This window comes from Anabas testudineus, chromosome 4 (assembly GCF_900324465.2).
Source record: "Anabas testudineus chromosome 4, fAnaTes1.2, whole genome shotgun sequence".
Lineage (NCBI taxonomy): Eukaryota > Metazoa > Chordata > Actinopteri > Anabantiformes > Anabantidae > Anabas > Anabas testudineus.
In genome coordinates this window covers 10187806-10208169 of record NC_046613.1, presented here as the reverse complement: position 1 = coordinate 10208169, position 20364 = coordinate 10187806, and the positions used below count along the sequence as shown (strand labels likewise).

The window sequence follows — 20364 nt, the reverse complement described above, 5'->3', positions numbered from 1 at the left end:
ACGTTTCAGCTTCTATAAATATTTGACAGGGAAAACCTGGCAGGCCAGAAGGAAAGGGCCTTATCTTTAGCTTCAGTGGCTGTGTACAGCACTGCAGCTGATAAGCCAGGACAACAACATTGAGACAGGTAGTCGTGTGCATACTACTGAATTTAAATGTTAAAAAATGTTACTTTTTCACTGTTACCCCACATTTGGCCTATATTAAAAGTTGTGCCCTGTCTGTCCTATGTGGCTTTGCATTGGATATTTCACGTGTAAAGGGTCATGGTAGTGTGAAATTCCCAACAGCAGTCCATCAGTTGTCTGGGCAAATGTCAGGTAAGATGAGGTTCTTTATTTTCCTTGTTGTTGTTTGAGTTAAAACCCTTAGTCATAGTTTGATAAGATCCAAGGTGCTTGGTTTGTTATGATGGTTCAGACCTGTAGGGGGGTCCAAGGATGGGCCACATGAATTTAAGGAACAGTTTTTGGCTTTTACATGAGAGGCTGTCTTTTACATTAAACCACCCATCTCACACAGTAATTGCACATAGACATACAGGTGTACCACTTGTCTGAATAAGCCAACTAGTATATGTTTGTATGCATAACATCATGATAGGGTACACACAGTAGCTCTAGCACCCTTAGTCAGCTGCACAGACAAAAATACTCTGAGCCATGCATATTTAAAAGGAGTGTATTGAAATTCAGAGGCAACAACTGAAGACCAACAATATGGACAGAGAGCAATGCAAATATATAAAGTCTCAAAAATGACAGGTCACATTTGTGCGAATGTGAAATTCTATACATCTTGGTTAGTTTACGATAAGATAAAAGTGGTCAGATGTTTATCACATTATTTACATGTTGAATTGACACTAATACAGGCTTCTTATTAGATTTTCTTGCGTTTAGTATTTTTACCTTTTTGCATATTAGGTCAAGAAATTGTCTCTTTATCACACACAAGCTTTATTTTAGTTAAAATGAGATTCAGCTTTCTTGAACGGGAGCTGAGGCCCTACAGTTTCCTCATAATTCAACGCTGGCAGTCACCCAACAGCAGGGTTGAGCTGGGAACTCGTAAAGGAAGAGGAAGAGAGCTACAGAATTACACATACCTTCCAATGTAAAAGTTGTGACGTGTTAATTGGACAAGGCTTGCTGTTTTGTTTGTTAGTTTGTTTTTAATTTTTTTTTTTTTTTTTTTTTTTTTTTTTGTGCACCATTGTACACTTCATGTCAAATCCACACTGTTCCAGATCAGTGTTTTACACAGCACAGCAAGTTAGATAAACTGTAGATACTGCTTGCTAATTGTCCACAAACCCATTATAATATGACATCTTATGTACAATTACATGTATACACCTTATTGCAAGTCCATTGTGCAACAGCAGTTACTAAGTAGCAATACTTTGGTATATTGACAGTTTCCTGTATAAGATGTTGCTGTCAGCTGGTTTGCCTGTTGGTACATCTGAGGACATAGCGAACTGGAGCTCCTGCTGTCGGGCTGGCAGGCCAGAGACTCACTTTTTTTGTTTTTTTACTGGCTGTGACCTAAGCAAGGAAATGAGTAAGTAATACTAGAGTGTCATCAAGAGGAAGGTTATGGAGAGTACAGATAAAGGTTTCTAATTATATGTGCAGTACGTGTCTGCATGATAATTGTTACAGTAATTGAAAACACAGTATATAAAAAAATATTGATTCAACTTGCGTATGAAGTAACAATATTAAACTGGTTTCAGATGAGTCCTCCAGTTTGAATGTTAAAACCTTTGTTGGCCAGAGTCACGTTGTTTTGTCATGTAGTGAGCTAATGGATTGGTGGATCTAAGCAAGAGTATGAAGTTTACATTCTTTGAAACATGCATCACAATAGTGACACCCATCTTGTGATTGGAGTTGCAGTTTTTTAATCCGGTTCTTTTTTTTTTCCGCAACAAAATGTTAAAATAAAGTTGATGGTTTGGTGACAGACATGATACTTGGTTGTTGTATGTTATGACTGTGATGCCAGTCACAGCTAAAGAACGTTTGCAGCCCAACTAAACATACATGCCCAATTATGATGTGACTATGCCAGAAGGACGAATTGAGTTGCTCCAAAGTGTGAAATCATTTTGATGTTTTCTGTAGAACTTTTCTGTTTCTGTTGTTTGCTCTTGAGTTTCTACATGCAGGATAGCTTGGCTATTGTTGAATAAGCTTTTCACCTTGTCTTAAGTGTAAGGTGACTGATTTCATGATAAGCACAGTGCTTCCATCCACTCTGCTTACACTTTGGTTTCTTCACCAGATAAACATTTTTAATTACTGTAATTGTTTTCATAGATGCATCATTCTAAACTCCTGCCGTTTCCATTATATGAAAACATTCCTCATTTTAAATAATAATTTATAATATGTTGGTCTACACCACATCAGTTTTGTGCTTGGCTTCAGCCTACCCTGCTTCAACCCCTATGTGAATGGTATGGGAAGTAATCGAGACTCTGTGGGGGTTTTGTTGCATGACGCTGGTCAGCTTGTGCCAGTGCTATGGTTATTTAAGGAATGCTGACTCCCCTGGTTTTAGCAGATCACGGCCTGCTGCAAGAGATGACCATAACCACTTCAGGTCAAATATGACTCTAAATGTCATGGTGTGCTTCTGTCCTGTGACCATGTCATCCTGATGTCACTGCACAGAGAGCAGACTCATTGACCTGCCCTGTCTTTTTCAAGACATCAGTCACTGCATAGGTCATGGTTCATTAGCCATTAGTCTGCAAAAAGTTTTGTTCATGTGGTTTTTGACCAGTACTGGAGAACAATGATGCTTAAAAGGGTACAGTTGTAAAGTTGCACACTGTAGCTAGAAGAACACACACAAGGATATCATACAGTAGGCCTGTCAACAAATATTCTACATTTGGTTATATATACAAAAAGTTGTGTGCAATAGTTTGATTATTTCCCATTTCATGTCAAGAAAAAGATATTTTTTGTTTACTATTTATCACAGCGTAGCACACACACAGAGCTTTCTAATGACAATCAATGGGCAGCTGTTGTTGGCACAGCCTTTGTAACTGTACCTGTGAAAGCTTCAAAGAAAAACTAAATTAACCACCAGATTTTTAGATCTGAGACAACATATACCATATGTAGCACAAGCCCTATTTCCATAAAAGTTGCAAACACAAAAAAAAAAAAAAAAAATACAGTTTTGCAAATCGAATATTTTGTGATTCTTGCTGGATGCAAGACTCATCAGTCAGTAGCCTCTTGTCTGGTTCTCCTCTTCTTGACGTGCCATACATTCTCAACAGGAAGTTTTGGATTGCATGTAGGCCAGTTAAGCACACGCACTCTGTGTTTATGAAGCCACGCTGTTGTATTATGTGCAGAAAAAGGTCTGTCCTGCCGAACTCTTTTCTATGTACCATTGTCAGAAAAATAGGCAAATGACAGACAAAATCACTTTTAATGAGATAATATAAAGACTCTAGCAGTAGCAGAGCTGAGAGTAGCAGTACCAAGATCATGTTTAGTTTAGTTTAGTTTAGTTTAGTTCAGATCAGAGCAATTATATTTCTTTTTAGAAGCCTGTCGTAATCTCAGATACATCTATCTAAACAGCATTAGCAAGCTGCTATGAATGTCTGCTGTGTCATGACTTTCACATCACTTCTGTAAATGCCTCAGATTACCAGAAGTAAACAGTTTTGAAGAACTTTTACTAAAAACCAAGAAGAGTTTTGTTTGCTTAGTTGAAAGGGACTCACTTTGGTTTTATGCTAAATGTCATTTTAGTGAGGATGTGTACACCAATGCCTCACTGATCCAGTGGACTAATTTTGAGTTTTTCTTTTTTTTTTTTTTTTTGTGCTGTTGCTGAGCTAATGATAAACTGTTCAGTGGTGACAAAACAAAGGTCTAATGTTGCAGTTTGGACAAAGCTTTTACGGAAATAACAATCTATGCCTTCAATAACATGCTCAAGTGTTGTTTAGCAGAAATGTGAAGAAGCGAAACTTTCTAATGCCGCTTCTCTGTGTAGCCACACATCCAGCTTTCCTCATGTGTATTTATGTCTATGTTGCAAGATGTCTGTGGAAGCATAAATGGAGGACTTTTAATTTATGGCTCTCAGTGCAAGTACAGTACAGTATCACAATTTTATATTAAATTGTATATTGGCACAGAAAATAAAGTATCATCACAGGGAGGTTTAAATTGATGACGGGAAGTGGGCAGTGTTGTTGAAGAGTGTTTTGAGAATTTGGTTCAGTTTTGAGTCAGGTTTGTGGCTGGAGACTATTTAAAGAAATGGTTTAGTGTTGTAGATGAAACTGTAAGACTAGAGAAATTTGTGTTGCCTTTTTAGGCATAAGATCAAATATAGCTCAGCATACTACACTAAGAGCTTCAAAGCGTTTCTTTCAAGTAATTAATACTAAATACACCTGCATGTTGCTCCAATAGGCCTATTTACAAATGTGTTACTTAATCTGACACACTTGTGTAACATATATATTAAAGGACTAGACTATTACACCTAGCTGCACACACAGAACAAATTCAGCAAAGACGTACACTGAGTGTTAAAAGTAGGGACACCCAGTACCATTTCATCGTTGCAGTGCACAGTACAAAGTGCTCTTTCCATCTCTGAAATTCTAGACAGGTGGAACATTTAATCTGTGACAGTTATGCAACTAAACACCTGACAATTTGGATGCCAAAACTATACCCACGGGAATTTAAAAATGGCTATTCCTGTTTGCTTTTTGTGCAAAACAAAGAACACCTTTGGCAGTGTAACATGAGGGACAGAGTAGTAAGTTACACGTCTGTATTTGAGGATGTAAATTAACCTCGGCGTAAGAGGTCTGTATTAAGATTTCAACGAAATTCAACCAGTTTATCATATAAACAACTTGACTTGTATTTTTTGCAATTACAAAGGACTTTCAAACTCCAACACATACAGTGGCAAGAAAAAGTATGTGAATCTTTCTGATCTTTATTTAAGTCAAGGGTATCAACAAATATAATGTGCCTCAAATAATAACATAAAAAAATGTATGTCTAATCTAGAGCCACTTTGACTGACAAAAACCACAAACTTTTTGAGTTTGCTCTGCACAAGAAGCCATGCCCCACCAAAAGGAGCTTTCAGAGGATCTACGATCAAGAATTGTTGATTTACATAAAGCTCAGAAGTGTTACAAAGTGATTTAGAGACTTTAGAAATTAGAAAGTCTAAAATTAGGAAACGATCTACAAATGGACTCACATTGGGCTACTCTACCAAGAAGTGGGTAGCCAGTCAAAATGACACCAAAAGCAGGACAAACACTCATTAATGAGGTAAAGAAAAAACCCTGAGTGTCAGCCAAATATTTAAAGGCATCATTGGAACTGGCTAACATCTATGTTTATGAGTCTGGAGTAGGTAAAACATTAAACAAGCAGGTTGTCTATGGCCGGACACCACAAGGGAAGCTGCTGCTTACTAATAAGAAAATTGCTGCAAGCCTGACGTTTGCGAAAGAGCACCTTGACACTGCACAGTAGTATTGGCAAAATATTTTGTGTTCTTTACAAATAGTTCAGTCTTAGTTTCGTCAACCCACAAAACACTACATCTGGCTGAAAAAAAGGCACTGCATATCATCTTGAGAACATCGTCCCAACCCTTAAATATGGTGGAGGAAACATCATGATTTTAGCCTGCTTTGATGCATCAAAGCCTGACCAGAACGACTTGAAGAGAGCCACACACATGAGATGTTTAAAGAAGATGATAGAGCTAAAGCAGTTCTGCCTAACAGAAAGGTTTGGTGTATTATTTTAGGCACATTGTATTTGCTAATACTCTTGACTTGGATAAAGATCAGATAATATTTTATGACAAATGAATGCAGAAAACCATAAAATTCCAAAGGGTTCCCATACTTCTTTTGCCACTGAATGCTATTGTTGCAATTTAAGATCTCACAATTTATTGTTGATGATCTAGTTGAGAGCTCTGTGCTTGTTTTCGGTAAAGTTTCATGCAGATTGTGGCCTAATTGGCAAACGTTACACCCAGTAAATCTATTTAACACAACTGACGCACCTTAGAAAGCTTTGATAGTAAAATATTGTTAAGATCAATGTTTGTGTAGTTTGAATTCTATTTTATTTGTTAAATAGCAAATAAAATTGTAAAATGGCAAATTTCTATGTTGTAGGAAACTCTTGAGCAACATTGACATCAGTTTAGGTTTATCGTGTGATTCAAGCTATGTCCAGCTGTTTGTCGTTCTGTTGGTTAGCAGTATATTAGAACATCCACAGCCTTGACAACGATCCATGGTCAGGAGCCGTACTCTGTCCCTAAGGTTAGCTCTGTGGAACATTCTGGGCTCAGGTCCCAGAGAATAGTGACATGTCAGCAGCCCATTCAAATGAACAGGCTGAGGGTAGCACTACGTTAGCGGTACTGGGATGGGGGAAGGGCACAGAGTGGGAGTGCTAAAACTGGTGCTGTGTTTAAACACTACAGGGGTAGGCTAGGGAGCATGGCTCCATGAAAGGGCTGGTGTTCTTGGATAGGCTCAGAGTGTTCAGAGCTCAGGACCAAGGGAAACTGTTGCTGTTGTCAAAACAGCTGAAACAGTTTTATCTGATTTTAGAATATATTTGCCTGTGACAGATAGGTTAGGAAATATGAATAGCTTTCACAGAATCAGCTGTCTCTTCCATTTCTGATAAATATAATACAGCTATCTCTAATCTCTGGTGTATACTCTGATGCACATCATATAGTAGTAAGTAAGTCATGTGTTCCCATAATTCCTCCCAGTATGTCACTTTAAACAGTCAATGTGTTTTTGTTTTTATTTTTGTTTTTTCTGGTACAGTGTCATCACCTGCTTAAATTCTCTGCTTGTATTGGTATCAGTACTACAGCAAGTTAGTGCTGCTTAAATATAATTGTCTAACTTTGCTCACTCAGAACTGTCTGCCTTAGTGTACAAGATTTTATACATTTTGTACATATTGTATATGTATTTTTGATAACCATAAAAACTAAAAATTGGTGAGTGGAGGCTTATGTAAAGAGCATGCACAGCTTGTACCTTCGTGCCAACCACCTTCTTTTTTCTGGGTGTAAGTGACGGCAAACTTTGAAGTAAATAAATGTGATGTAGCATAAGTGTAGAAATGTAAAGCATGTTGTAGCTTTAATAGGCCTGCCCTCACATGAACGGGAAGTTTTAGTTCCTACCTTCAATGCAGTGCCACAATTATTCATCTAAAAGTTAATCACTTTTCTGCCTGTCAGTCCAATAAATTATATTCAACACAATGAGTTTAACATCCTCAAGGTTAGAGGTTTAACCACGCATACATTTAAGGTCTCCTACCAACTTTTCTCAGATTGGAGAAGCTACTTGGATGAGCAGTGTGAAGTTTTAACCTAGCAAGAAAAAAAATCCAGTCTGCCTTTCAGATCAAAGAGTTTAGTTGTATTACTAATTATGAGTTTAGCAACACTAGTAGTAGTAGTAGTAGTAGTAGTAGTAGTAGTAGTTGTTGTTGTTGTTATCATCACACTAAATAAGTGCTATATGTATAAACTCTCCCACCATTTATTGGAAGCTGTATTTTAAACCTGAGTGACATATGGGAAGCCTGGAACTGTAAAATGATGCAACTGGTCTGTAACAAGTCTTTATTACTTGTCACATTGTCAGTAAGCCAACTCTGTGATAGATAGCTGCATACTACACTGATTTTGCTGTGTGTTACAGGTTTTCTTGAAGATATGGTTAAGACTGACTTTTTGAAGGATTGTTTAGGCTTCATCATTTATGTGTGCTCATACTGTGGCTCACTGTAGATTCTTTGTGTTACCTTTCACATCCAGTTTGCCAGAATTGGACCACTCTTAACCCTTCCCTTTATTCTGCCTTCCTAAATTCGAATCAACCATGCAAAAACATCCTGGTGTTTCGCTTGCCTTTCTGTAGAATTTCTCTCTTAGGGTAATGAAAGTGGTGGTTGTTGATTTGCATTGTGAAAATGATCTAAATGTACAGTTATAAGAAGTTCAATGACAAAGCTATTTTTATAGAGTGACCCTTGGACAGTGAGCTGTTACTGAAACAGCTGAAAAGCGAAGTGGAAACCATGTTCAGTTCTTCCTTTCCTGTGTCTCCAAAATGGACAGAATTTGAGGTCATTATTCTGCACACTTAAATTTATTATATTAAAATGTCAATTTTAACTTGCAAATTCACTGTTGGTGATATGTAAAGTCTTTGCTGTTCAGCAACATTGGATTAATAATTTTTAGACATTAGTCAAAAACAACAGCCACTGCATTTAAAACAAATCCCTGCAAACCTGGGCTGCAACTAATGATAATCATCTGCCAGTGATGAACTATCAAAATATTTTGTGACTATATCTAAAGAATTTTAATCATTAATGTTTAATGACTGGACAACAACAAACACAATACACAACCATTTCTGTCACACTTTTCCTGCCACCCCTCCTTCTGTCAGACAATATGCAATGAAGCATTCTGTCTGCGTTGACTTAAGGTAATGGCTCTGCATTGCATTCCTTAGATTTGTAGATGCATATGTGCTGATAAACTATGTATAGTATGTGTGTAAATTGCTATAGAAACCATAACTCCAACTTCTTCTTTGGATTTTGATAAATGAGAAGGCAAATAGTTCTTGGTAGTACTCAGCCTTCACAAATGGCATATACACAGTACTAAAACAAGGAAATAGTTATGATATAATAATGGATATTTGGCTGTCTGTTTTGTCTAATAAAGATTTTTATATACATTTTTCCTAGTCTGCATTAAACTGATTTTATGTTGGGAGCGTGCAGTTTCAGAAAGTATTTGGCCTTATTTTTGATAGCCCAACTTAAAGAAAAGTAGAATCTTCATAAATTATGGCTGGTTTGATCTAATAATTTACGTTAGAGCACTTGGCATATACCTTTATAATATGACACTTCCAGGCAATTATTTCTACTTCTACAGTGCATTGTCTCTTATTAATCTTTTTAAAGCTCTTACATAAGTAGTTTGTTACACAAAGAACCTCTAGAATCTTGTTTGGAAACGTGCCTGCAATAAATCTTTTAATATGTTTACCATAAAAATTGTTTAATAATGCTGCTGTTTGTCTTTTGTAGGTCCTGTCATCACAGCCATTGATCAGATTTAATGGAAACCAAGGGGTAAGAACATCTTTCTCGCATTGTCTCCTCCAGTCCAGCACATGCACAGTATAATTTTACTATAAAAAATGAAAGTAATAGAAAGTGCTAATATTCCACAGGGTTTTTATCATTATAACAGTTGTGCTGCTGAAACATTATGGTTATTTGCTAAAAGATATTTAAACATTCATTTTTTTTCAAATGCCACTGATAGAAACACAAGTGATGTATGCCAACACTGGTGTAAATGTAATGATGGGTCATACGCTATGCATCATGCTCTGTGACATTGCTTAATCTTAATGCTCTGCTGCCACTGAGACCCCAGGCTCTCAATATGCGACTTATTTTGCTTTGGTTTCTAAACGTGCCAAACTAACTGCACCCTGCAAGATTGCTTTCTTGGCAATATAAATACAAAATAATGTAATGTTACATTCACTGCCTTTTCCTTCTACTTTTAACTTTTATTTTACTCACCCAGGAACCTTTGCTATGTCAGATGTATTATAGATACAAGATGTTTGTTTTTGTCAATAGAAAAGATCTCTGTACATAGCGGGAACACTGGTTGAGGATGAGATCTGAGCTTAATGTTTCTGTCCCTCTGAGACCTTCATTAAATATTGTTTGAGTGTTCCTTCAGATAGTATAACTCTGGTATGTGATCAATTCATCCTTTTCAAATATTCAGTAGGACCAGAATTTAACCTCATCTATATACCTGATCGTAGCACTAGTCATAATGCAAGTAATCAAAACAGTTAGGCAAATCTCTCTCCCCTAAGATAGCTGACTGAAAACTGCAGGTGTTTGTAGCTGCTAATATTCTCCACCACATCAGAGCTGAAGTTACTTCTGCTTGCCTCCTTGCTGCAATATAGTCAAGCTACTGGAGTAAAAGCACAAGGTAGCTGAAGTGAAAAAACTAAAGCTAATCTTGACTTGTGAATTATGTTAATTAAACGTGTGGTGAATAATTTTATATGCTAGAATCCAAGCAACTGTGAATCTTTCCGCAACTAGTACCTGTTGTTTTAGATCATGACAAAACTCACACATGGGCACCAGTACTCCTACATGAGCATTTTATTTCCTACATGAAGGCAATAAAGTTCCCAATACTCCTAAGCATTCTCTGCATAAGCAACCACTCCCTGCGTGGGAAAAACACAAAATTTGCACGTGTGAGCATGCCCAGTCTTCTGAACAATAAACTCTCGGTTCTGTTTCCCATCCAGTAGGTTTGTATTTGAATCTTTTTATTTGTCACAAGCACTTTATCCACATTTTTTATGTTACAACCTTATTCCAACATGGATTAAATTGATTATTTTACTCAAAATTCTGCAAACTATACCCCATACTGACAGTGTGAAGTCCCTCTCCATCCAACCTGGTGGAGCTTGAGAGATACTACAAAAAAGAATGGGAGAAACTTTTTGTTTGTTTTTTGTTTGTTTTTTTTGTGTAAGTACATTTGCTAAGGCATTACACACATTTCTTTCACATTGTTATTGTGGGGTATTGTTTGTAGAATTTTGAGGAAAATAATGAATTTAATCAATTTTGGAATAGAGCTATAACATACCAAATGTGGAAAATATTATGCACGCATGAATACTTTCTGGATGCACTGAAACTTATTTTAGCTAGACGTATTGGTCAGGTAATCCACTGAATGCACTCTAAGCTTTCATAAATGTACTTCAGACAGAAGCCTATCAAATTTAATGTTCATTAGGTTGTTGATCAGGTCTGAGGTCTGTGTATTTTCTTTTTTTTTTTTTTTTGTTATGCCTTGTTGCTAACAATGCCAAGCCTGAAGGTTTGATCCCCATACACGACAGTTGATGAGTTGGTAGAACAGATGTCTATGAACCAAGGGTTAGTTGTTCAACTCCTGGTTTGATTTGGCTTTTTTTCTTTAAAAGACTGATCAACATAAAATTACTCCTTCATGTCAAAGTGAAACGAGATTGTGGAGAACCTAGCAAATAAACCATACAAACTCTTCTGAGGCGGAGGGTGCACCATCCGCAACAACCAGTGTCCATGCCTTTTTATTTGCATTGTTACTGTCGCTGTTTTGCAGACTGGGCGCTGTGGACCACTCTGCAGCAGCACACAGAAGAAATCTGGGTGAAGCCCCATGTTACGGTTCTGTGTAGCTGTTGTGGTACATGTCAAAAAGATCTTAGATGCTGCTCTTAGGCTGTTCAATAACCTTTTAGTTGCTTGGAGCATTGTTTTGTCTATTTTTCACTTTGACATGTAATTGTCTTTTTTACAGTATGTTGACGGGGAACCTTGTTGTAATCAATGTTGTTTAAAAAAACAAAAAAACAAAACGCAAATATTTCTAAGGGGGTTGAATACTTTTTATAGGCACTCTACATGCATATGGTTGTGTAGTCATGTTTTTCAGCTTAACAATTCAGATGGTAAACCTGATGTTGATCATGTCATATTTTCAGGCTGTTGCAACGGTAAAGTAATGCATCTTATAGAGGCAATAGGCTCACTCTGGAGGGAAAAACTGTTAATGTTGTGATCAGAATGCTAGTCAGTGTGAAATTTGCCAAGTTACAGAGCAGATGGTCTGGCTGTCACTTTAAGAGTTCTTCTTCATTGACTTATATTTCATTCATCTGGATAAATTCAAGGGCTAAAAACGTTTGTTTCCTCACAAGCTTTGGTCCAGATTTTTAGTGGCCTAAGAAAATGTGCATGTCCATTAAACTTGTATGAAGAAATCTCATGCCATAAACAACACAAAGTCTGTATTCAACCTCTGATGTTGGGTCTTCTGCACGATTTGTTTTGGCTGATATCACTTTGAAGCATTTATTTTGCACAGTTTATATATTAGTGAGCAGGCACATGCTTTTTGCTCATTAATGCTGCATAGTTGGACTGTGGCAATGAATGTATGGAGATGTAGCCTACTTGTTGTTCTCTCTCTTAATCTTGCCTACATCCACCTTGTCAGTCTTTGAATTATTGTTTTTCTTTGACTTGCATTCTTTGAGTGTACATGACTGAATGTTGCAGTCAATCTGTACTCAACCCTTATGAACGTGATAAATTGGGCTTTTGTGAGATAGATTTAGTTAGTAGTTAGGCTTCCTCTTGTTTTTTAGTCTAGCAGTGAAAACAAAAACCTTTTACTGCTAGCTACATAATTTAACCAGCTGATTTACAGTGGTGTGAACATTTTGTTGTTTTTTCCACATTTTTGGAATTGAAGATACAACAGTGTTAGTTTTTTCCTCTCATGCAGAAGCGAGCACCATGTCAATGGTCACCTGATTTTTAGCTGTTGTCTTTGCAGTATGTTCACCAGTAAAGACTACATGTCTACATGAGGTGATAGGAGGCAAAAAATTTGAATAGTTCAATTCAGTTTTATTTGTATGGCACCAAATCACAACAGAAGTCATCTCAAGGTGAAAACCCAACAACCCCACTTGAGCAAGCACTAGCCAACAGTGGAAAGGGAAAAACTCTCTTTAGAGGAAGGAACCTCCAGCAGAACCAGGCTCAGGGTGTGTGGGCATCTGTGTTGACCAGTTGGGGTGAGTGGAAAGGGGAGAGAGAAAAGAACAGCCAGCAACAAAAAATGACAACAAGTAGCAGAAACACTGGGCATGTTGGTAGGGCCAGTAACTGCATTCGGAAGATATACAGCTCCAGGGCCGATGATGCCTGCAGAAGAGAACAGAGAGAGGGAGACAGAGAGGATGAAGCACAACTACAGGAAAGAGAAGACACAAAGTTAATGACATGCAGTGGTAGCATTTGAATGGACAGATGAAAGGAAAGGATAGAAGAGTAACTCTGTGTGTAAGTAGAGGTCCCAAAGCAGACTAATCTAAAGCAGCATAACTAAGAAATGGTTCAGAATCACCTGAGCCATCTCTAACTATGGGCTATATAAAAAAGTAAGTAAGTCTAGTCTTAAATGTAGAGAGGGTGTCTGCCTCCCAAACCTGAACTGGGAGCTGGTTCAACAGGAGAGGAGCTTGATAGCTAAAGGCTCTGCCTCCCATTCTACATTTGGAAACTCTAGGAACCATAAGTAGTTCTGCACTCTGAGAACAAAGTGTCCTGCTTGGGGAAATATGGAACTATGAGGTCTTTTAAGATGAGATAAAGCTTGATTATTAAATGCTATTATATGTGAGGAGAAGAATTTTAAATTCAGTTCTGGATTTTACAGGGAGCTAATGGAGAGAAGCTAACAAAGAAGACAATTCTAGAGATTTATGTTACGTATGATGCAAAGGGGATATCCTGGTCAAAGATAACTCAGAGATTCATCAGTGTTAATTAAGGACAACGTTATGTCACCTAGGGTAAGAATATGATTAGACATGTCTCTGAGGTTTTTAGGACCAAACAAAATAATACTGATACAAAATCTTTGATGTTGATGTGCTGTCTCAGGATTCTGTCTCTTTAGAGAGTACTAGATGAAGTGCGTGGGGGTTGATCCTCCTCAGTGACCCCAACCTGAAAAGAGCCATTGTTTGCTATGCAGAATAAAAAGATGAGTCTGGCTGCAGGGAGAACAAGGAGGGGGTGGTTGACAGCCTAACTAAAATCCTCATGGAAAATACACAAATCAACTACAACATGTTATGCCATGTAAACCAGGTGAAAACAGTAACATTGATTATCTTATTCCGACAAGTTATGAGGGTGGGATATGTTAGGCAGCAAGCAAATAATCATGTTCAACTTTGACAAGGAACAAATTGTGATGGCTACTATAGGTGATTGATTTATAGTGCCTTCAAAATGTCAGGTCTTGTGGGGTGTGTATTGGTCAGTACGTACCAAAAGTGAAAGGACAACCAGTGAACCAGTGACAGGGTCATGGTTGTCCAAGGCTCACTGATGCTCAGGAAGCAATTGGGTAGTTTACTGATTGGGGGAATTGTGGTTAGACTGCTGCCAGACGGTACATATTGGCGCTACTACATGGTTTCGGTGCATTGTCCAAGGACACCTCGACAAAAAGCCAGGAGGAAACAGGCTAGATGACTAGCCTCGTAGATGACTGCTCTACCAACTGAGCTACTGCTGACATCTTGGTCCCAGATACCAGGAAAGTCCACATGGGGCCAGTTTTTACTTTTATATTTTTCATTACATACTTTTATTTTTACTAGAGATGGCGTGTTTCGTTGTCCCCCTACACTTTAGCGATTAAGTAATCTCTCTATGCTCTTTAATGTGTGATCTTATTTTACCCTTGCTATTTTGTCTTGGTTCTGTGGTAATGGCATGGTTAAACATGAAAGGTTTTAATTTGCCACTTAAATAAATTTTAAAATTGGGCTTTTTAGTAATTTCTAGTTTCTAAGAGCAGAGAGCAATATTATATATTATTTTGTGTTTTAGAGTTGAACACTTGGTACAGAATTGGTACTTGGTGTTACACCTTGACCAAAGTATTGTTACTAACTTATAGTTTGTTTATATTTTTCCATATTTCAAGCAAGTTCCTCCTCAGTCTCTGAATATAATAGTGAGCAGATCCATGCATAAATGGACCTGGGTCCATTTTATAAATATAACATTTTACATACCAAAATTGCACGTGTCATATCGCAATAATTGGTGTGCCCATAATTCACATGTATACCCCACTCAATGTGCTCAAGGCCAACGTTGTATAGACCAGATTCACAATAAAGACAACTGTATAAAGGCTCCACTAACAGCAGTAAGTATCAGCTTTCATCTTATGATGAAAGCTAGAAATTGTTTTCTTCCATGGATGACTAAGTGGACGTATGCACATCGTGGTTTCAACACTCACTAACTGGAGCTTGAGACATTTGGTGTGGAGGAATCTTTTTTTCTCACTCTTTAATCCTCTGCAATGTGAGTCAATGAATGAACTGAGTCACGGCTCTCTGTCTTGCCTTTCAGTCAGTTCCTCTGCTTCTTAATCATCTCTGGATTTAGGCACTCAACCTACCTCATCTTTTCCCCTGTGTTTTCACATAAACATGACATGACTATGTTCAAGTTTAAAGTTGTTCCTGCTGTACATTTAGATCTCTCACTCTGAACTCTCACTATCTTGGAAGATGCTAAATGATTGTGAGGGGAAAAACACAAAATCATTGCTTTTTCTCATTTAAGCTACTTTTAAAGCAGAAATGAAAGTGTATGTATTAATAGCATTGTTGTAACTGGGCTATCAACTGTTTTCCTGTTATTAGCCGTGTTGGTAGCTAATGTGGTGAACAGAACTGTTTAGGTGTCATGCCTGCTGGCAACAGTAAAAATAAAGGACAAGAACATTCAGTAATGTTTCTCTTGTTGCATTAAGAAAAATCAGCTCACCACATGAGTGTTCTTAGGTTATACTATAGTGTCCAGTGCACTTTGTAGCATAGGACAATAACAAAGTTATATTTTCAGATTTATCGGTTAATGATTCATCTTTATTAGATGAAGTAGCACCAAATTCTCAGTATTTGATGCAGTATGTAAGTGGAGCATTATGGATATTAGAACACAGATTTTCCAAAAGGGCAAATAAAAGCCATTTTAAAGGGACATACTTATTTATAGTTAGCAGTGGAACAGTTGATAGTGTTTGCCCATTGACCTTAGGTTTAGCAGTGCACAACACAAACCAGTGGGCTTGGTGCACTCGGGCTGGTGGAAATTGGAGAGGGCTGTGGAAAGAAGGGCATTCAGCCTAAAACCTGTGTCAAATAAATATGCACACTGTGATTTGCAGTGGCGTCCCCCACAAAAAACATATTTATATGTTACCACCTGCAGCCCGTACATGTGTTAAAACATTTGGTAAACAGAGCTAAGCCTCCAAAAGCCTGAGCTCATGTCAGTCACTGCACTGATCAAGAAGCTTGGCTCTGTATTATGTACAGTCCCTAGCTATGACACTTCCACAATAGCAGAGTGGAGGTAAGACTGCCACATCATCCTGAAACTGAACCCTTTGCCTGGCTTAAAACTGTGTCCTAAAAAAAATGTGTTTTGCTCTTCAACACCTGTCAAATTATTAAAGTATTGAATTCATATTCTAATGATGGGGTGTTAAAGCCCGTTTAAAATTGGAATAAGGAGATTCAAAGGAGGCAAGTTTTCAGTGTTACCAGTTACTTTCTATGCTCCCTATTTCACATTTCTAAGTAGATTATACATATGCTTCATTTAAATGTTTTTACCCAATACCTAACTGTAGTAGTACAATATTTTTAAAATGCAGATGATTTCCTCCAGTGTCCAGTAGCTTGCTGATATTTAGGGGTTTGCTTTGGTTAGCAGCTAGTTGACAGTGATTTAACTAAACTTTATCCATTGTATAAAGGCAACACCTGTAGTGTGGGAGGAAGATAATTATGGGAGTGGATGAGGATGTGTGTAACCTTTGACGACCAGAGACTGTACAGTAATTTAACAATGTGGTTGCTCCACTTACACATTCAAAACACAATTAGAAACACTCTTGAGTGCTCTGAGGGACAGGAAAGGCAATAATAGCTGTATTTATGAGGGTTTCGGTGTTGATGTTAGCAAGAAAATGCACCCAGCTGATTCATAGCTTTACATAGTCAGGCTTTACATAGTCAGAGGTGTACTTGTATTTGTTTATTGGGGTCAATACATCAGGCAGAACAAAATGTGTTTCCATTTACAGGGTTGTGGAATGCAGTGCACTATCTGTGTATGGCTGGAAACTACCTAAAGTATGTTAATAATAAACATAAAAGTGTAAAAAGAAACACGATTATGACAACCTTCGAGAAACAGTCTTAAATGTAACTATCCAGATTTTTGTGCTTTGGAATTTCTGCAGAGGTAGTGTTGTTTTGAAAGGAAATGGTTTAGAACAGGGATATTTCATGTAGTGTTTATATATTCGTGTTGTTCTTTTTATGTTTTCTACAGAAAATTTCAATACCGTGGTCAGAAAATTCCAGTGACCTGCAAACGTTTACTTTCTACTTGTCAAATGTGGGCAAAGATAACCCCCAGGGCAGCTTCGACTGCATCCAGCAGTACATCACCAGGTGAAAGCAAACACTGAATCTCACTTTCATTCTTTTCTTATTAATGAAGCGTACAACTAACTCTTCTTATTCAGCAACACAATCACTAACAGTAATATCAAATTTATATCAGTCATGCACAAGCATTTCAGTGGTGTGTGTGTGTTAATAATCAACGGTCTTTGGACTTCAGTTAACCTTGGAGTGTTTCCAGGCAGACAGTCTGCTTGTTCAACATAGTTGGGATCACAGGTGAATCATCCAGATTCTCAGCAGATGCTTAACAGGCACTGTTGATGAACACAACAAGGACTCTGAGTTTTATGTACAGTACACACAGTTGCAAGAAAAAGTATGTGAACCCTTTGAAATTTCATGGTTTTCTGCATTAATTTGTCACAAATTTGATCTGATCCCCATCTAAGTCAAGAGTACTAACAAATATAACGTGCTTAAAATATTACCACAAAAAATGCTGTCCTTTCATGTCTTTATTAAGGACAACCATAACTTAAATTTTGTTTAATTTGAATTTGTTTTTCCTGAAGCCATTCTGTTATGGACTTGTTTTGGGTCATTGTCCTGTAGCATCACTCAACTTCTGCAACTTTTCAGCTAAGTTTTAGCTGACATCCAGACATTCTCACATTATCCTGAAGAAGGAATTCATCTTCCCCCTCAAACACTGCAAGCTGGCCAGGCCCTGATGCAGCAAAGCAGGCCCATATCATGATGATATGCTGTGCCTTTTTTATGCCAGCTGTAGTGCAGTTTTTTCCAAATAGTTTAACATTAGTTTAACGTTAGTCCAAAAAGCATTTTTCCAATACTGCTGTAGCGTGTCAATGTGCTCTTTGGCAAACTTCAGGCGCTCAGCAATGTTCTTGTTAGTAAGCAGGAGCTTCCTTTGTGGTCTTCTGCCATAGACAGCCTGCTGCTCAATGTTTTACCTACTGTAGACTCATGAACACAGATGTTAGCCAGTTCCAGTGATGCCTTCAAATCTTTGGCTGTCTCTCAGGGTTGTTTATTTACCTCATTGATGAGTTTTTGTTGAGCTTCTGGGGTAATTTTGACTGGCCGCCCACTTCTTGGTAGAGTAGCCACAGTCCCAAAGTGTCTTCATTTGGAGATTGTTTGTAACTGTAGACTGGTGAATTTCTAAAGTCTTTGACATCACTTTGTAATGCTTTCCAGCTTTTAGTAAATTAACAATTCTTGATTGTAGATCCTCTAAAAGCTCTTTTGGTGAAGCATGACTCACATAAGTGTATTCTTCTAAATGTCTGAGGGGCTTTAGTCAAAGCTCCTCACACCCCTAAAATAATTTTCTTCCAGGTATGATAATGCACTATGAGAAAAACTATAAAAACCTCAATGAAAATATAAAAGATCAGAATTTGTTTTGTTATTATTTTAGGCACATTATATTTGTATACCCTTGACTTAGATGAAGATCAGATCACATTTTATAACAAAATGAATGCAGAAAACCATGAAATTTCAAAAGGTTCACATACTTTTTTTTGCCACTGTATAGTACTGGTAATAGGTATTTGTCCTATATATTTAAAAAAAAAAAAACTAATTTGAAAAGGTCATACCAGCAAGTTAAAAGTCAAGTTCAGTCAAAATTCAATCAAAACCAAGTTTTATTTTTTTAGTTTTTGTTGTTGTTTGTCCATTATTCCTGCTACATTTTTCTAAAATTAATTTACTAATTAACTAAAGAATGATTTTTGATTATACAAGTTGCAAGAATTGAGTTGTTAAAAATAGAATTTGTGCATGGATTTAGTATTTGAGAAATGTTTGGATTTTTTTTTTAAGTATGTATATATTAAAATATTACTGTACTTTAAATACATTTTAACTTTAAATTTGTAGCACTTGCTTCTACTGTAAGTACTTTTTGTAGCAGCTGCAACCACACAAGCTCTGATCTGGGTCGAGGCCCTTCCATGTCTCAAGCCCATTAACACCATTTAGCAAATTTTCTATAGCCCAACATGCAGTAAATGGTGACTGAATCATATGAATAGGACCAGATGTCTGCGTTGAGGCAGAAGGAAGGAAAGAGAATAAGGAACAAGAATCTTCTCTCTGCTACTTAATTTTCTGACCCTATTACTGCGAAAATATTTTTAACAAGTGGGTCAGGTAGAGTTTATCTGCATCTCTCACTGGATCCCAATGACAGTGCTTAGCCTTGACTGACTACACCACACCTTATTTTCTGGCAATCTTCATTAAAATGGAGGGGAATCAAAGAAAGCTGTAAACTCAGGAAGAAATAGGATTTGATGCAGCAGTGAGTTGTGCTGTGGGAACTCACAGTTGAATGAAAATTGAAAAAATAATAGTTGTGCACTCATGGTGTTAAATAGATCTTATCTGGATAGGAGTAAAGAGTGAATGGATTGGAAATATTTATATATATTTCATGGTTCATGCTGAGAATTAACTTGTAGTGTTAGTAATTAGTGTAAAGCAGCAATGCAGCAATCCTCTAAAATATAAAATATTAGTTTGTTTACTGTCAGTTTCAAATGACTGCCAAGTTAATCATGCAGCACCTTCAAACTTAGTAGCAGCTCAATGCCTCTTTTTTGTTTTGGCAGTGAAGGGAGCATTCAGCTGGATTGTTTGGGTGGGATCCAGGACAAGATTACAGTATGTGCCACAGATGACTCCTTCCAAAAGGCCAGGGAAAGCATGGCCCAGGTTGAGGAGGAGACTCGCAGTAGGAGTGCCATCGTCATCAAGCCTGGAGGAAGATACGTAGGTGAGGACCTTTCATACCAACACGTGAATACTGTGGATCAGTAGGGCTCTCAGTCACAGAGTGGAAGTTTTTGTACCCTGAAAAAATCCAAATGGACCATGTGTTTGTCTGGTCTTTCTTTTCTTTGCTGGCGAGTGGGTTCACATTGGATCAGGCAGTTTGTTTAGGGTCTGCGCCTAAATGGCAGAGATCCAGCACACTGCCAGCATGCCTCATTTCTAACTAGGACTGTATTTAGTTTTATGTTGGTTGGTTCTTTAATGGTCACTCAGATACACACAGATTCTCTTCTTCCCTAACCCCGTGAGTGTA

At 37.5% G+C, this 20364-nt stretch overlaps 1 protein-coding gene across 2 annotated transcripts in view; it reads left to right on the top strand.

Annotated features, from left to right (window-relative positions):
* ell (elongation factor RNA polymerase II) overlaps window positions 1-20364 on the top strand; it is a 33808-nt gene that overhangs the window by 1142 nt on the left and 12302 nt on the right. Inside the window, exons 1-4 of one of the 2 annotated variants that reach the window (XM_026345694.1) lie at window positions 8149-8211; window positions 9199-9243; window positions 17167-17288; window positions 19889-20052. In XM_026345694.1, the coding sequence (XP_026201479.1) occupies window positions 8164-8211; window positions 9199-9243; window positions 17167-17288; window positions 19889-20052 (379 nt within the window). In that variant the 5' untranslated portion in view covers window positions 8149-8163. Of the gene's footprint in view, window positions 1-8148; window positions 8212-9198; window positions 9244-17166; window positions 17289-19888; window positions 20053-20364 lie in introns of those variants that run through there. The other variant, XM_026345693.1, reaches the window with a different exon arrangement.